This window comes from Vipera ursinii, assembly GCF_947247035.1.
Source record: "Vipera ursinii genome assembly, chromosome: 2".
In the NCBI taxonomy this organism is placed as follows: domain Eukaryota; kingdom Metazoa; phylum Chordata; class Lepidosauria; order Squamata; family Viperidae; genus Vipera; species Vipera ursinii.
Genome location: NC_139513.1, coordinates 4,960,783 through 4,978,195, shown reverse-complemented (window position 1 = coordinate 4,978,195; position 17,413 = coordinate 4,960,783). Strand labels below are relative to the sequence as shown.

General features: G+C 42.2%; 1 protein-coding gene across 1 annotated transcript; it reads left to right on the top strand.

The window, feature by feature from the left end:
- Positions 1–872: 872 nt before the first annotated feature.
- On the top strand, positions 873–16,318 carry LOC310634715 (vomeronasal type-2 receptor 26-like; the record flags this gene model as incomplete). Its single annotated transcript, XM_083353249.1, has 7 exons — positions 873–885; positions 2,751–2,922; positions 5,047–5,338; positions 6,744–7,559; positions 9,462–9,689; positions 15,408–15,467; positions 15,881–16,318. The coding sequence occupies 7 exons, from the start codon at positions 873–875 to the stop codon at positions 16,316–16,318; spliced, it is 2,019 nt and encodes a 672-aa protein (XP_083209375.1).
- Positions 16,319–17,413: the final 1,095 nt, after the last annotated feature.

The following is a 17,413-nucleotide window of genomic DNA, read 5'->3' as shown; positions in this document are numbered from 1 at the left end:
CCCACCCAGGGGAGTCCATCTGTGATTGTACATACGTTTTGTGGCTTAGGAACCATTCATTGGTTTCAAAGGCTTTTCTGAATTCAATCCCTGCTAGGCTGGCTAGTGGCTTTTGCAATTTGGCTTGGGCTTGGGTAGTTACTCATGCTGCCAATTGCATTTCTGGCATGATTGATTTTGTTATGCTGGGCTGGGTGCTATTGTATTGAGGCATCCAAGACAAAGCATCTGCTAGGAAGTTCCTCCCCCTGGCAGATGTTTTATAGTGAAATTGAAATGGTGGAAGTGTTACAACTATCGAGCTTGTTTAGGGGTGAGCTTCTTGGGTGCTTTGAGTGCTTCCAGCTTTTTATGGTCAGTCCATACTTGGAAAGGAATCTTGTTCCCCTCTAAGAAGTGTCACCAGGTGAAGAGTGCCCACCTTACTGCATACGCCTCCTTCTCCCAGACTGACCACCTTGGTTCTGTTTCGATGAGCTTTCTGGAGGTATATGCACAGCATTGTAGTACCCCTTGGTCATTTTCCTGTAGTAAGACAGCCCCCACTGCTACATCACTAGCTTGTATTACAAAAGGTTTATCCATATTGGGGTGCCGCAGGATGGGTTCAGCTGAGAAAACTTTTTAGTCTGTCAAATGTGGCTTGGCATTCCACTGTCCATTTCAGCGGCTGGCTGGGTTTTGGTTTGCCGTCCCTTTTGGTCTTTAGTAAGTTTGTAATTGGTAATGCTATTTGGGCAAACAAGGGGATAAACTGGCAGTAGAAATCGGCAAACCCCAGGAAGCTTTGCAGTTGCTTTCTCGTGCAGGGTGATGCCCATTCTAACACTGCCCAGACCTTCTCCAGGTCCATTTCTATGCCATCGGGTGAGATGTGGTACCCAGGTAATCTATATTTTTCTTATGAAATTTACATTTTGAGAGTTTGGCATAGAGGTGAGTGACCCACAATTTTTTTAGGACTTCTCTAACAAGTTTCATGTGTTCCTCCATAGTCTCTGTGAATATGAGGATGTCATCCAGATGAACTAGCATGCCCTTGTATAAGTGCTCCTGTAGCACATCATTTATTAGTTGCATGAATACTGCTAGGGCCCCTTGTAATCCAAAAGGTAAGACTCTGAGTTGATAACACCCTAGGGGGCAATTAAAAGTGGTTTTCCATTCATCCCCCTCTTTGATTCTTATGCGGTAATAAGCCTCCCTCAAGTCTAGTTTAATGAAAATCTTCCCTTTCGAAAGATGGGACAGCATGTCCTTCATGAGGAGGAGAGGGTATAGATTGCTTTCGCTTATGGCGTTCAGGGCTCTATAGTCTACACAGACATAGTGTTCCATCATTTTTCTCTCTGAATAGGACCGGAGTGGCAACTTTTGGTTTTAATAGACTCTTGTCTATGAACTCTTGCATTTCTCACAGTTCCTCAGGGCTCATGGAGTACAGTCTGGGTTTTGGGAGCTTCGCTGCAGGTCTGATCTCTATTGCACAGTCTGTAGGTCAGTGGGGTGGCAACTCGTCCAATTTCTCCTCACTGAACACTTCAGCGAGGTCCCTATATTCCTCAGGTATTTTGAGTAGTTCTTTCTCACCACTCACTGCTGCCTTCTTGGTTGGGGTCTCTCATGAAGGGCCCTAGGATGGTGCCTTAGGTGGTTCTACTTTTGGGAATCTAAGCTCTGCTGACCTCCAATCCACCCATGGGTTCTACTTCACTAGCCATGCCATCCCTAGGATTATGGGGCACTCAATGCCGGGGGTTACCACAAACGTTAAAGTCTCTATGTGGTCACCCAGGGTGAGTTGAAGTGGCAATGTGGCTAGGGTGGCTGGCATCCCCCCTGCTATGGACCCATCTAATTGACTGAAAGAGATCAGCCTCCTGATCTTCTTCAGGCTCCTCACTGGAATTCCCAGGTTTCCTACTAGCATTGGGCATGGAAGTGCAATCAGAGTCTATCAGTGCCCTGACTTCTACAGCTTTGGGCATGGAAGGGACTAGTATGGTTACTGTCTGGGTGAAGGGCAGGGGCTTTTCCTTGTTGTCGTCAGACAAGCTGGTCAACCGTGCGGTGCAGGCCGGAGTTCCCTTCCCTCATTGGGCAGTGGCGGGAAACTCAACGGTCTCTGTGCCTTTCATGAGAAACAAACTCAAAATAAACCTGCCTTGATTTTGCTTAATGCAGGATGGGGCAGAAAGAAACCATCTCAAGAATCAAAGCATTCCCAGTTCATGATTTTTCTACATTAAAACTTTTTATCCAAGTTTGGACAGTGAATCATCCCAGGTGGAGGAACCGCAGCTGGAACTTTGGGTCAACATGTTTTCTCTGCCCCTGCATTGGAGACACAGAGAGCATCAATCCTGTTGCCAGGACTGGGGTTCTTTGCTCTATGATTATCAAAATCACAGTCATTTTCTTTTCTTAAAAACCACCCCGGGGACCTTCGCAAAGATTGTCTTGGAGTTGAGCATGAACAAGAGTGAGCGATGTTTTCCATCCAAGGCTGCACAGACTGACTCATGAACGTCTCTTAGAGCTTTGACCAAGGTCCAGCTGAGGGGAAGAACACGTGAGGTTTCTCCATGCCTATCCTCTCTGGGAAAGGAAGCAGAGGCTCGACTTTCAAGAAGACTTGGAAAGCTTCTCCTTGTGTTCCTAATCAGCCGTGAAGCACAAAAAAATTCCTCTAATGGTCACCAAAATGTTGCTGGTATTTTTCCTGCTTCTGATGCTGCTTCTACATTCAGCCTGTGGGATGTGGAAGACCAAATGCTCCTTGACTCTGGAAGGGATTATAGCACAGCGAGTGGATGATTTCAAGCCAGCAGACTATGTCCTTGGTGGGATTGCTTCTGAAAATATGGTTATGCGCCCATTTTACCATTTCAACGTGTCTCCCTCTACCGAAGAATACATCCAGTGAGTCCAGAGGAGGGGGTGGAATTGCCTCTAGTTAATTCTCTCCTGATTTCACCAACATCAGTTATCCAACTTCTACTAGGGACTCCCTGCATTAATGGCTGCTCCTTAAATCTCTGTCTTATCTGGGGAAGATTTTGATGATCTATTTATTTAGAGTTTTTCAATGTAGGTGTACTTCTTCCGTAGTCTGAAGTAACTCTGAATGGGAATGCCATTTCCATAATACAGCACATAACCAATTCTGAAAGCATGTTTAAATCTTCTCTGCTCTCTTGTAGCCTGTATTTGAGTTCTGTTTGTCAGTTTCTCAATGTTCTTATTTCCTGGAAGTGACGATTATTGCTGGTATGAGGTCCAATGAGTTCATGCTTTCTCCCACTCTTCAATTTGCATCACAGTTCCTTTGTAATGAGGAGAACCTCTCTGCTGCTCAGATTGCTAAATAATTTCCATGACAACTTCAACCACATATCCACCTAATCTGACCATACAAAGAGAAAGATGGCTCATTATGGTTATGAGAGTAGTTGGCAGTACAAATTCTCTTCACTTTTTAGCTTTAATCAAAACAGCTAAGTGGTGCTTAGACACTCAGGAAGGGCTGATGGCAACTATATATTAATCTTGAAAATCTTCTCAACAAAATTCTAGTATGTCACCATAGGTTAGCCATTTGCCTCTACTTATCATTTTTCTTCTGTACAATACATCTTGTGCAGAGAACCTTAAATGTATTTTCCATCACAGCCTAGGTTTCTATCGATTCCATATTCTTGGTATGGCATATCTAACAAAACAGCTTTTAAAATCTGCATTAATCTTATCTTTGGTGTATAAATATCCATGCCACCTAAATCTTCAATCCTGTCCTTTTTTTTCTCATGAACAACAATTTCAAATCAAGTAACCCCAGATACAGAATATCAAAAGCCTTCTCTGCATCTAAAAAAACCAAAGATGGTTTTTCATGAGGCAACTGGACTTTCTTGTTTTTCTTTGAAGACATTTCGCTTCTCATCCAAGAAGCTTCTTCGGCTCTTGACTGGAGGGTGGGGAATGGAAGGATTTATAGTCTTTGCAGACAGCTGGTCATTTGCCTTTTTCTAGAGAGTCGTTGAGGCCAGTTGGAGGTTTGTCTGCTTCCTCAGGGTCGCCGGAGTGGTGCAAATGGGTGTGGAGCCTTCTTGGAACTGCTGAAAGGACTGTGTTGTAGACTGGAGATAGATGATGTTGTATCCCTCCCGCTCTGTTGAGAGAGGGCTGTACAATTTTGACATACATGGCCTCTTTGACCCCTCTTTCATGAATACATTCTTGTTAAAATCATTGTTATTAGAAATGAAGTTTAGCATATAGGCTACATTGTATCCTTGTGAGCATATGCTATGCCTTCCAACACACTCAACATTCATTCATTCCTTGGACTCTAAAGGTTTCTGACCTGGCAGAGATGGCAAAGATCTCGGCTTACTTGAAAGATCATTCGCAAGAACGTTATATTATGGAGTGGAAAAAGTGGATTGATTATATTCAGAACAAATATGGGACTAAAAAGTTTCACTTAGCATTTGAATAAGTTTTCTTTTCTTTTTTCTTTTTTTTATATGTAACATTTGTATTGCTTGTAGTCATTTTATATGAGCTAGAGGGCGATAGAATTAATAGTTTATTGTTTTTAGCATATGGATGTTTATGATTGTTCTTTGTTTTTATACCCTGTACTTAGCTCTGGGAAGTCGGGGGGGGGGGGAGGGGGAATGGGGGGGAGGGATAGGGAGGGTTAGGTGGGGGGGAGGGGGGATTGTTAAAGATAAAATGTACTGTAAAACTTTTCAATAAAAAATAATAATAATAAAAAAAACATTCATTCATTCCTGTCATTAATTTATAGGGAGCAGCTGGGCGGAGAACAAGTGGGTTATCTTCTGATCCCTCCTTTATTTGGAGGGATTTCAGGGATTAATACTAGCAATCAGACTCCCATCTCCATTGCAATGGTGTCCCCCTTCCTTCAAAAATGTCTACTCTGCCATAGAGCTCACCGGAAACTCCCAGAAGCAGAAGGTAAATGACACAGAAGGTAAATGAAGGATGATGGTGTGATCCTATTTCTTTCTGCAGGGCAGAAGCAAGAAGTATATGGCATCTCCTTTCTTTCTTGTTCACCATTCAAGAGATCAACCAGAGTCCAAGTATCTTATCGAACATCACTCTGGGCTACAACGTCCATGATACCTATGGCAGTGAAGAAATGGCTTCTGCAGCCTTGCTAGACCTTCTTTCTTTTGGACAAGCCAATATTCCAAATTATAAGTGTGGAGGAGAGGAGAACCTGCTGGTTGTTCTTGATGAGACAGACTCTGACCTCTCCATTCAGATTTCGGCCCTCTTGGGCATCTACAAAATTCCACAGGTATAGCTGGAAAAACTGACAATTTCTCGCTTAAAATTCCACCTGAAAACTCAATGCAGAGCAAACAGTGTAATAGGGTGCAGTTAGAAAGTGACAAGGATCTGTGGTATAAATAACCTGGACTGGAGAAATGCATTCATTTTTATCCTTGGAATAACCTTTGATATACATAATGAAATCATGCAGCTAGCTGATCTCAATTTGTTCTTCAAAGGACAAGCCAGTAATAGCAGGAGTCCGCAATCCCTAGGCTGTAGCCTGGTACTGGGATGCAGCCCGTTTGGAACCAGCCTGTGCAAGTGGCAGGCGCACAGGCAAGCACGCGCACCTGCCACTCATACAAAACCATTCCTTGTCTCCCTCCCCTTGCCTGTCCACCAAGCTGGAAAAGTTGGGGACTGCTGAGTTATAGTATTTTGTCAATGTTCTCTTTTAGAAAATTGTTAAGTCGTGGGCTCTGGTGAGCAGGAATGATGATACAAGACTGAGTACAGGGAAACTCATTCTTTTATTCTTGCTGGAACTGTACTGGAGCTTGGGCCACACCCAGCCACAATATATAGCCTAGCCCCTAGGTGGCAGCCAATAGGTTTGAACCCACGCTTGCCGCCTGGGGCTGACCAATTGCAGGACCGGAGACAGCCTGTCTGGGTTGCTGGAGAGCCATTAGCTCTTCCAGCAACGCACGTGGTGTAATACCACGAGCCCAATACATAACAAAAATAATAAGAAAGTTTGATATAGCTGCATCTTCCTTTCTTCTGCCTTGGCTGGTTCTTTGCATTCCTTTAATCTTTCTTTCCATTCTTGTGATGTGTAATGTTGCTTACCGTGAAAAAGAAGAACCAAACGGATATGTGGATCCTACAGATATCTTCCAGTTTATTTCTTTTGGAGTTAAACATGTTTTTTTTTTGTCCACTGTCACAGCTACGTATGTGGGATCCATAATTTGAACAGAAATTTCTGCTTTCCGGACCGTCAGCACCCTCCCCCTAATGATTTATTGAGGGCATTGACAGGTTTACATTGAATCACTAGTTCTTAAAGCAGGGGTCCAGTATCCTGGGGGCTGCAGCCCATTACCGGGCTGTGGCATATTCTCAACCGGGCCACGTTGGATGTTCATCCCAAAGTGCATAGCTAAATGTCTATGGAGGTTCTCAGTCATCCTTCAAAGAAAAATAAGAAAGTCCAGTTGCTTTCTGAAAAAGCACCTTTGGGGCACCATGACCTGGATCACTGAAAATCTCCATAGACATGAGGCTCCATTAAGGTTGTAAGTTGGAAATTGCCTGTATTTTGTCATTTATATGAATTTATGTCTCCGGAGTGTTTTTTTACAGGTTTAACTCGACTCATCAGCAATCCGTTCTTTTCATTCAATCCCTTCTTTTTATTCCAGATATCTTATGCTTTTGTTTCTCAAGTGTTGAGCAATAAAGCCCTGTTCCCGTTTTTCTACCGGATGGTGCCTGAAGAGGGAATCCAATATTTAGGGATGGTCAAACTCCTTCTTTATTTCAGATGGACGTCCATCGGCCTCATTGCTCCAGACACAGACAAAGGAGAGGTGTTTCTGAAAACATTGATGCCACTCTTGGAAACAAATGGCATTTGTGTCCTTTTCTCGCTAACTGTCTCAGGGCTAAATCGGTACGAAGTGGATATCCCTTCTGATACCTTTCTCAAATGGAGGCAAATCAATGTATATCTTTCCTTGATGGAGACAGATTCTGACTTCTTTAGAATGTGTCTTATAGAACGAGTCTTTGAGGAGGAAATAAAACCCAAACAAGGGAAAATCTGGTTCATTACAGCAATGAGGAATATCGTCCTTGACTTGAGGTATTCTCTTCTCTCTTTCCAGTACACCTATGGCTTTTTTTCCTTCTCCATCCAGACCAAAAAGAAGATAAAATACGATGATATGGTTCTCTTCTTTGCTTCAATGCAGCGGTATGTTTATCAAGCATTTCGATGCTTGTATTCAAAACATGCCTTGTCTGTCAATGGCTGGATAAGATGCAGAGAGAGAGAGAAGCTGAGGACTTTGCCCCAGGAGCAGATTGAAAGGGTGCTTTCCCTCGGTGGCTACCGCCTCTACAACACCATCTGGGCTGTGGCCCGGGCCTTAAATGCTGCTTACTCTTACGGATCTACGTGGAAGAGGAGGAAAAGGAGGGAGTATTCAGGAATTCAGAGGCTGCAGCCTTGGCAGGTACTGTATTTTTGTTTTCGTTTCTGATTTTTCTGTCTAATGTAATTATCACTTTGCAAAAAGTTTAAGGTGAAATGCTTTGTGGTTTGCAATAAAGGAGAATATTTGTAGCCTAGGGTTGAACTGAGGAGTCATTGGTGCTCTCTGAGCTGGCTTGTTTTCTTACAGATGTTTCATTACCCAACTAGGGAACATCATCAGTGGTGGAAGGGAGTGTGGGAGGAGGAGGAGGAGGATTGTGGGGTCCTTGGAGCTCTCTGTGGTTGATTGTTTTCTTGGGGATGTTTCATTACCCAACTAGGAAACATCATCAGTGCTGGAAAGGAGTGTGGAAGAGGAGGAGGAGGAGAGGGAGGAGGAGGAGGGGGAGGAGGATTGTGGGGTGCTGTCTAAGCTGGCTTGTTTTCTTGCAGATGTTTCATTTACCCAAAATATATAACATTGGCGGCAGACAAGCAGTGATGATGTTACCTAGTTTGGGTAATAAAATGTATGCAAGAAAACAAGCAAGCTCAGAGAGTACCATGTATGCTTTGTTGTTTCTAAAGAAAAACCGTGGCATCCAAGAAGAACAAACATAATTTTTGCTCATAATTATCACTGGCTGGCTCTGAGTCTTCTGGCACCTTCTGGTCTTCAGCGTGACACATTTTGCCAAGTGCCATCTGTCCTCTCTGGTGTCTAGGACATCTTGGCTTGGCCAACTCACCACAGGACAATGCACTGCAGGACAAGAGTTACACTAATATCGAAGAAATGGAAGAGTAGAATAATTAAAGGACGCAAAAGGAGGGACAAAATGAAGTGCTAATGACAAAAAATTACAATATTTTAAAAATTATTTGAAATAATTTAATTGAATTGTAGAATTGTCCTGCTTAACCTGGGGGCTGGACTAGGAGACCTCCAAGGTCCCTTCCAGATTCTATTCTATTCTATTCTATTCTATTCTATTCTATTCTATTCTATTCTATTCTATTCTATTCTATTCTATTCTATTCTATTCTATTCTATTCTATTCTATTCTATTCTATTTTCTATTCTATTCTATTCTATTCTATTCTATTCTATTCTATTCTATTCTATTCTATTCTATTCTATTCTATTATTCTATTCTATTCTATTCTATTCTATTCTATTCTATTCTATTCTATTCTATTCTATTCTATTCTATTCTATTCTATTCTATTCTATTCTATTCTATTCTATTCTATTCTTTGGCAGGAAGCAAGCAGTGGTGTACCACAAGTTCTGTCTTAGGTCCAGTAATCTTCAATAGCTTCATAAATGACTTAGATTGGGAATAGATGAGGATGACACTAAACTAGTAGGAATAGACAATAGCCAGAAGACAAGCTCAATTAACAATTACCCAGTGGAACAGCTTGCCCTCAGAAGTTGTGGGTGCTTCATCACTGGAGATTTTTAAGAAGAGACTGGACATTCACTTGTCTGAAAAGGGGTCTTGTGCTTGAGTAGGGGGTTGGACTAGAAGGCCTCCAAGGTCCCTTCCAGCTATATATATTTCTGGCCTGGACTGAGAGTATTAATTGGGGTTTTAATTGGATTTTAATTGGGGTTTTATATTTATTCAAGGTCTAAATGTAATTATTTTAACTGTTCTTAATTTTTGTAATTGTTGTATTGTTATTTTAAAAACCTTGTGAACCGCCCTGAGCCCTACGGGAGAAGGGCAGTATAGAAGTCTAATAAAGATAAAGATAAAGAAAGATATTCTGAATGGAAATTTAAAGTTGAGGGTACCCTTGTTGGTTGAGGAGTTATCTACACTAGACCTCTCTTTTGAGTCTAAGAGGCTCAAAGCTGGAAATGAGCAGAGTTAAAGTAAAGGACTTTTATTTCCTTCCCCTCAAGTGTACTTTCTGAAATTTGTTATTCTAGCTACATCCTTTTCTACAAAATTCTCAATTTTACAACAGTTCTGTAGACAGTGTATACCTAAGCAAGGATGGAGAGCTGGTAGCTGACTTGGACATTGTCTACTGGGTGAAGTTTCCCAATAAATCTGTCAATCAAGTCATCTTTGGGAGCATAGAAAAACAGGGATCCTTGGAGTCCACAATGATTATCAAGGAGGATGCCATCCTGTGGCCAAAATGGCTTAATCAGGTGAGAACATCACTTCCACATGTATCCCATCATTGCCAGCAGCTGTCAGGACCTACCCCAAACCACGTCTTAGGAAGACAAAATTCTTGGAGTCAAATCTATTCCAAAAAGAATCTTTACTATGACATGCTTGGTTGTAGGAAATGAGACAGGACTTAATATTATTCCACGAAGTAAACCTTTATAAAGAGTTCCCGGTTTAACCCCCTTTAACCCCATTTGGTCAGTCCCCCATCCTTTACCTTGTATCATCCCTCTCATGGGAAAAAGGAACTTAGGACCCTTCATGTTTATTGCTCTCTTCCGTGACAAAAGCCAGATGCTAGCCCCCCCCTTTTGTTTCCCCAGTTCAAAAGGCTTCTCCTTTCCTTTGAAATGCCTAATACCGGTTCAATACACCTCTATTCTCTTCTCTTCGGGAGATGGCAGAATCCATGGAATAATGTTTGAAGCATTCCATTTATGAATATGATATCAATGGATTCTGACAGCAGCATTCTGGCAATGGATTGTAGGACACAGCACAGCATCTGAATATCTTTTCCAATTCCTTCCTTGATACCTTATCAACTGTGGTATATTTCTTCCCTGCTGGTTCTTTTAATTTAAAAGGTGGAATCTATCCACCATTTTAAAATCTTTATTCTCATTCCTAAGGTTGTTTATTGTATTATCATTATTAGTTTGGTCACCTTTAAGGTTTGTCCTGTTGTTGCTATGTTCCTTACTTACTGTACTATGATCAGTGAGGCACATATAATCTTCTTTTCTTTTCTTTTCTTTTCTTTACTTCTGCCTTCCTTCCTTCCTTCCTTCCTTCCTTCCTTCCTTCCTTCCTTCCTTCCTTCCTTCCTTCCTTCCTTCCTTCTTGCTTTTTCAAATATTCACTGAACATTATAAATAAGGTCTCATGTTCTGCTAGCATTAGTCATTCAGGACCTTTTGAGATTCCTGTTAGAAGTTTTGCCTAAACTTTTCGTTTGTTTGTCTGTTTTTGGCCTGCCAGTCAGTACTGACTCCTGGTGACTACCGGGAGAAGTTTCTGCAGTTTTCTTGTCCAGACTTTCAAAAGTGGCTTGCCATTCCCTTCTTCCTAGGGCTGAGAGAGAGCAACTGGCCTAAGGTCACCCAACTGGATTTCTGCCTAAGGAGAGATCATTAGAGATTGCCCTTAGATCAGATATGTCAAACACAAGGCCCGGGGGCTGGATCCGGCCCGCGAAGTGGTTTCATGCGGCCCGCAAAGCCATCCTGGAAACAGTGAGGGAACGGCCCCCACTGCCTTGGCCCTGGCCCAGAGACCCTCCTTCTGCCAGAGACCCTCAGATCTGTCCCACTCCTGCCCAGGCCCCCATAGGTACCCTTGATGCCAACGATGTAGAGCTGGCCACGCCCACCCAGTAGGCCATATGCACTCTAGCCACACCCACCCAGTAGGCCACGCCCACCCAGGCCATACCCACCCGGCCCCCTGAGGGCAACCGCAATGCTGATGCGGCCCTCAATGAAATTGAGTTTGACACCCCTGCGTTAGATACTTACAGCTTAATAATCAACCAAGAGGGGGGAAAAGGGGGATAATGGAGAGATCAGATTAACCGAGAAACCATCTGCATTTATCCCAGTTGAAGAAAGTTAGTGCTGAATACCGATTTTTAGCTAAACCAAGTTTAGTTTCCTTTATTGCCTTGGTAAGGCCACACTTGGAATACTGTATCCAGTTTTGGTCACCACAATGTAAAAAAGATGTTGAGACTCTAGAAAGGTAAAACATATAAAGAACAGCTGCTGGAATTGGGTATGTGTAGTTTAATGAAGAGAAGGACTAGGGATGACATGATAGCAGTGTTCCAATATCTCAGGGGCTGCCACAAAGAAGAGGGAGTCAAGCTATTCTCCAAATCACCTAAAGGCAGGACAAGAAGCAACAGATGGAAACTAACCAAGGAGAGAAGCAACCTAGAACTAAGGAAAATTTTTGTGACAGTTAGAAGAATTAATCAGTGGAACAACCTGCCTCCAGAGGCGGTGAATGCTCCAACACTGGAAGTTTTTAAGAAGAGATTGGACAACCATTTGTTTGACATGGTATAGGGTTTCCTGCCTGAGCAGGTGGTTGAATTAGGACACCTCCAAGGTCCTTCTCTTCTCTTCTCTTCTCTTCTCTTCTCTTCTCTTCTCTTCTCTTCTCTTCTCTTCTCTTCTCTTCTCTTCTCTTCTCTCCTCTCCTCTCCTCTCCTCTCCTCTCCTCTCCTCTCCTCTCCCCTCCCATCCCATCCCATCCCATCCCATCCCATCCCATCCCATCCCATCCCATCCCATCCTTAAATGCAGTACCCCTAAGAACTGTTCATTAATATCTCTTTTTATTTATTTAGTCCATGCCCTTTTCCAGGTGTGTCGAAAGTTGTTATCCTGGATGGGTCAAGCTCGTTCCAGAAGGAGATCCAGTCTGCTGCTACAAGTGTGTTCTTTGTGCAGAGGGGACCATTTCCATTCAGGAAGGTGGGTATTCTAGAGGGCTGGGGTTTCAGTCAGCTCTATTATCCATCTGTGCATCATTTCTGTGCCCAGTTGATTGTCACATAAAAGTGTGGCCCAAGGTCATGAGAACATGGAGTTGGAGCATGGAGATGAAGTTACTGTTGGAAATCTTGTGCAAAGTTGTTGATGAAGATTCTCAATCATCCAGTTAGATTTGTCTGGAAGTTGAGTCATGGCAACGGGACTTCTTTTCTTATTGGTTTGAAACATTTCATTGCTCATCCAAGTAGCTTCTTCAGTGTGAGGAAGTTGGTTAAGGGGACCCCATATCTTAAATGGAGGGTAAAACATATAAAGAATGGTTGCTGGAATTGGGTATTGATATGTAGGTTCTGAGGTTTTGCTGGTAAAAAAATACAGGAAACCAGAAGTTGCCTTCAAACTTTACGTTTTTATTCAGCTGAACAAAAAGACAGACTCCTCTAAATGGCAGCAGCCCCGAAAGACAAGAAATCCTTGTATTTATTCTTTCTGGTTACATAAGCAAGCCATCCAGCAGGCAAACAAAGTCATTGCTAAAAGCCAACATGGGTTTGTCAAAAACAGGTCATGCCAGACAAATCTTATTGCATTCTTTGACCAAGTGACAAAATTAGTGGATCAGAAGAATGCTGTGGATATAATTTACTTGGACTTCAGTAAGGCATTTGATAAAGTAGATCACAACCATCTACTTGATAAGATAGAAAAATGCGGGTTAGACAGAATCACCACCAGATGGATTTGTAGCTGGCTGACCGGCCATATTCAGTGTGTGGTCCTCAATGGAACCACATCTACATGGAGGAAGTACGTAGTGGGGTGCCCCAGGGCTCTATTCTGGGCCCAGTGCTCTTCAACATATTCATCAACGATTTAGATGAGGGGATAGATGGGGAACTCATCAAATTTGCAGATGACACCAAGCTGGCAGGAATAGCCAATACTCAAGAAGATAGGCTTAAGATACAGGAGGATCTGGACAGACTCGAACACTGGGCACTATCTAACAAAATGAAATTCAGTGGTGAAAAAAGTAAGGTTCTGCATTTAGGCAGGAAAAATCAAATGCACAGGTATAGTATAGGGGGTACCTTGCTCAATGGTAGTGTGAGAGAGATCTCGGAATCCTAGTGGACAATCACTTAAATATGAACCAGCAGTGTGCTGCAGCTGCCAAAACAGCCAACACAGTACTAGGCTGCATTAACAGAGGGATAGAATCAAGATCAAGTGAAGTACTAATACCACTTTACAATGCTTTGGTAAGGCCACACTTGGAATACTGCATCCAGCTTTGGTCACCACGATGTAAAAAAGATGTTGAGACTCTACAAAGAGTACAGAGAAGAGCAACAAAGATGATTAGGGGACTGGAGACTAAATCATATAAGGAACGGCTGCTGGAATTGGGTATGTCTAGTTTAATGAAGAGAAGGGTGAGGGGTGACATGATAGCAGTGTTCCAATATTTCTGGGGCTGCCACAAAGAGGAGGGACTCAAGCTATTCTACAAAGCACCCAAAGGCAGGACAAGAAGCAATGGATGGAAACTAATCAAGGAGAGAAGCAACCTAGAACTAAGAAGAAACTTCCTGACAGTTAGAACAATTAATCAGTGGAACAACCTGCCTCCAGAAGCTGTGAATGTTCCAACACTGGAAGTTTTTAAGAAAAAACTGGCTAGCCATTTGTCTGAAATGGTGTAGGGTTTCCTGCCTGAGTAGGGGGTTGGACTAGATGACCTCCAAGGTCCCTTCCAACTTTGTTGTTGTTGTTGTTGTTGTTGTTGTTATTATTATTATTATTATTATTATTATTGTTGTTGTTATTATTATTATTATTATTATTATTATTATTATTATTATTATTATTATTATTATTATTATTATTATTATTACACCCAGTAAGTCTGGCATACTGTAGATAAGAGAGGAGAAGTAACAAACATGTTCCCTTTTGGGTGTTTCCCTAAAGATATTGTATGTTCTTGGGTGGGTTAGGACATTGGGTATTTTCCTTGCTGGCCTTTCATGGCCCTGCATCCAGGACTTTGCAAGAGCCCAAAGACAGTAGGGCCATCTGCACATTCATAATTGATATTTCCTATACTGTCCCCTAATTCTGGGTCAACAGTATGTCTAGTTTAATGAAGAGAAGGACTCGGGGTGACATGATAACAGTTTTCCAGTGAGATATCAGGGGCTGCCACAAAGAAGAGGGAGTCAAACTGTGCAGCCACCACATGGCTGTTTATATAGACCATAGAAGTCTTAACAAGAGATTAATAACAGTACAATGGCTTGGATCCAGAATACAAGCTATTCACCAAAGCACCTGAATTCAGGACAAGAAGCAACGGATGGAAATGAATCAAGGAAAGAAGCAACCTAGAACTACGAAGAAATTTCTTGACAATTAGAACAATTAATCAGTGGGACAACTTCCCTCCAGAAGTTGTTAATACTCCAACACTGGAAGTTTTTAATCAGAGACTGGACAACCATTTGTCTCAAATGGTATAGGGTTTTTTGCCTGAGCAGGGGGTTGGACTAGAAGACCTTCTATTCTGCTCTGTTCTGTTCTGTTCTGTTCCATTCCGTTCCATTCTGTTCTATTCTTGTATCCTTTCATTTATCACCTAATCTGAATAGGCTCATTAGGACCCACTTCTATCCAGAGCTGAATAAATATGTGACTCAGAGAGAATTGGATTCTGTCTCTTTGTTCATGCCACACCAGGCCTAGTACTCCTGCTTAACAAGTAGTCAGAGAGTATTTGGGGTGTAAATGTTCCAATTCCTAAACATCCTAGTGGTCATCAAGTGTGGTCTCCTTGGTGAACCTGTGAAGTGGACTTAATCTTCCTGGGGATTGAAGAAAGAACAGCATCAAAAATGGGGGACAGGTTGTGCCTGAGGCCTCCACTTCTACAGAGGGAAGGATTTTCCACTGGCATAAATAGATCCCATAACTTGTGCAAAGTTAGGGGAAAAAATAATTTGTTTCTCCATTCAAGATACAGGTGAAATTTGAAAAATTAGAATATCATGCAAAAGTTCATTTATTTCAGTAATGCAACTTAAAAGGGGAAACTAATATATGAGATTCTACTTAGAGAGTATTGTAGTGATTGAAGAACGAATGGATGGAATGTGGTAGAATAATTTAATTTTTTACTCTTGTTCTTTGCAGATGCAGATCAGTGCATCAAATGCCCCAATGATCATCACCCAAATGAAGATCAAGATCAATGTATCCCTAAGATTACTGTGTTCCTCCGTTACAGAGAAACATTGGGCATTATCATGGTTTCCTTGGCTTTATCCTTATCCTTAATCACTGGCTTCATCTTAGGAATCTTTATTAAATATTTGGAGACTCCAATAGTCAAAGCCAATAACCGGGATGTTTCTTACATCATCCTCACTTCCCTCCTGCTTTCATTCTTGTCCACTCTTCTATTCATTGGACGGCCAAGCAAAGCCACTTGCCTCCTCCGACAAACATCCTTCAGCATCATCTTCTCAGTGGCTGTCTCTTCCATCCTGGCCAAAACGATCACAGTGGTGCTGGCTTTCCTGGCCACAAAGCCAGGGAACAAGATGAACAGATGGCTTGGGAAGAGTTTTGCCAACTCCATTATCCTTTCTTGTTCTACTGTTCAGATAGTCATTTGCTCCATCTGGCTCAGTGTCTCTCCTCCTTTTCCTGACTCCGACATGCACTCCCAACCCAGAGAGATCACCCTGCAATGCAATGAAGGCTCTGTCGCTATGTTTTATGTTGCTCTAGGCTACATGGGCTTCCTGGCTGCCATCTGCTTCATGGTGGCTTTCCTGGCCAGGAATCTTCCTGGGGCCTTCAACGAGGCCAAGCTGATCACTTTCAGCTTGCTGGTCTTCTGCAGTGTTTGGGTGTCCTTTATGCCTGCCTATCAGAGCACCAAGGGGAAGTCCATGGTGGTCGTGCAGGTCTTCTCCATCTTAGCCTCCAACGCTGGTCTTCTGGTCTGCATTTTCTTCCCCAAGTGCTACATTATCATCCTAAGGCCTGATCTGAATACAAAAGATCACCTGACCACAAAAAGGAAAGATGGCATCTGAATCTTAAATATTTAAGGAGTGGTTCATTTATTCTGAAGAGACAATGCTCCTTCAAATTGGCATATTAGATGCTGCTAAAATAAACAATTTCCTCTTTTTTTCCATCTTAGAGCTCTAGAAAAGAACTGATCACTTCATGCTTCACTGGCCAGCAACCATTTAATGATTAAATCATGGCAACTGGACCAAACGTTTTTAATCAGAGACATTTCATTGCTCAGTTTGGTCCAGTTGCCATGATTCAAACTTTAGACAGATTGCAAGCCATTTTGACAAAAAAAACCTGACATTGGTGTGACAAAAGTGGGTACATTCCAACAGCTCTCTGACTCTCTGCCCAACTAATTTTGCTTGGACACAAGATCAGTGGAGCGAGATCTCATGCTACTGATCTTGCATGATCTCATTGTACTTTAGGTTTGTCTGCAACAGAGAATGGAACTGAAGCTGGGGGACACTTCCCCATGCCTTCAGAGGCTGGATCCAGGCACTGGAAACCTTTTCCAGGCCATTGCAGCCCAGATCTAAAGCCAGGGTAAGGCTTTCGTGACCTGATCTGGGCTCCAGAGGCCTTTTCCAGGCTGCTGCCATCCAAATGTATCTTCCTTTCTTCCTACAGTATACCCCTTATTTGAATTCAGGGAGCGTATCCAAATGTCAGTTTTGCAAGGAAGATGTCCCCTTTGTAACTATTGTATTTTTGCTTTAATAGTTCAGTCTTTGATGGTTGATATAATATAGTTGTCATTAAATCAGTCAAGTCTTTTTGAACTTCCAATTCTATCTGGGTTAGGTAGAAAGTAGTAGCTGGTGTTATGGTTGCCATTGGATTAATTGAATTCTCAATATAGTATATTTGGAGGCCTTTAGTGTCTTCACTCTTGATGTTGCTTTGTTCAGGTGCTGTTGTCTTTTGGCTTGTAAGTTTTGTAGTTACCATTAAAGTTTGGACTTTAAGGTTTTCTGTAAGTTGCTTTTGTTGTTCTTTAAAATCTCTTATTTTAATGTTAGTTTCCACTTCTTCTGTTTGGTTTTGGGTTATCTTTTCCTCATTTAAATTCAGAGTTTGATTTGGTGGCTTTAAGTTGTCAGATT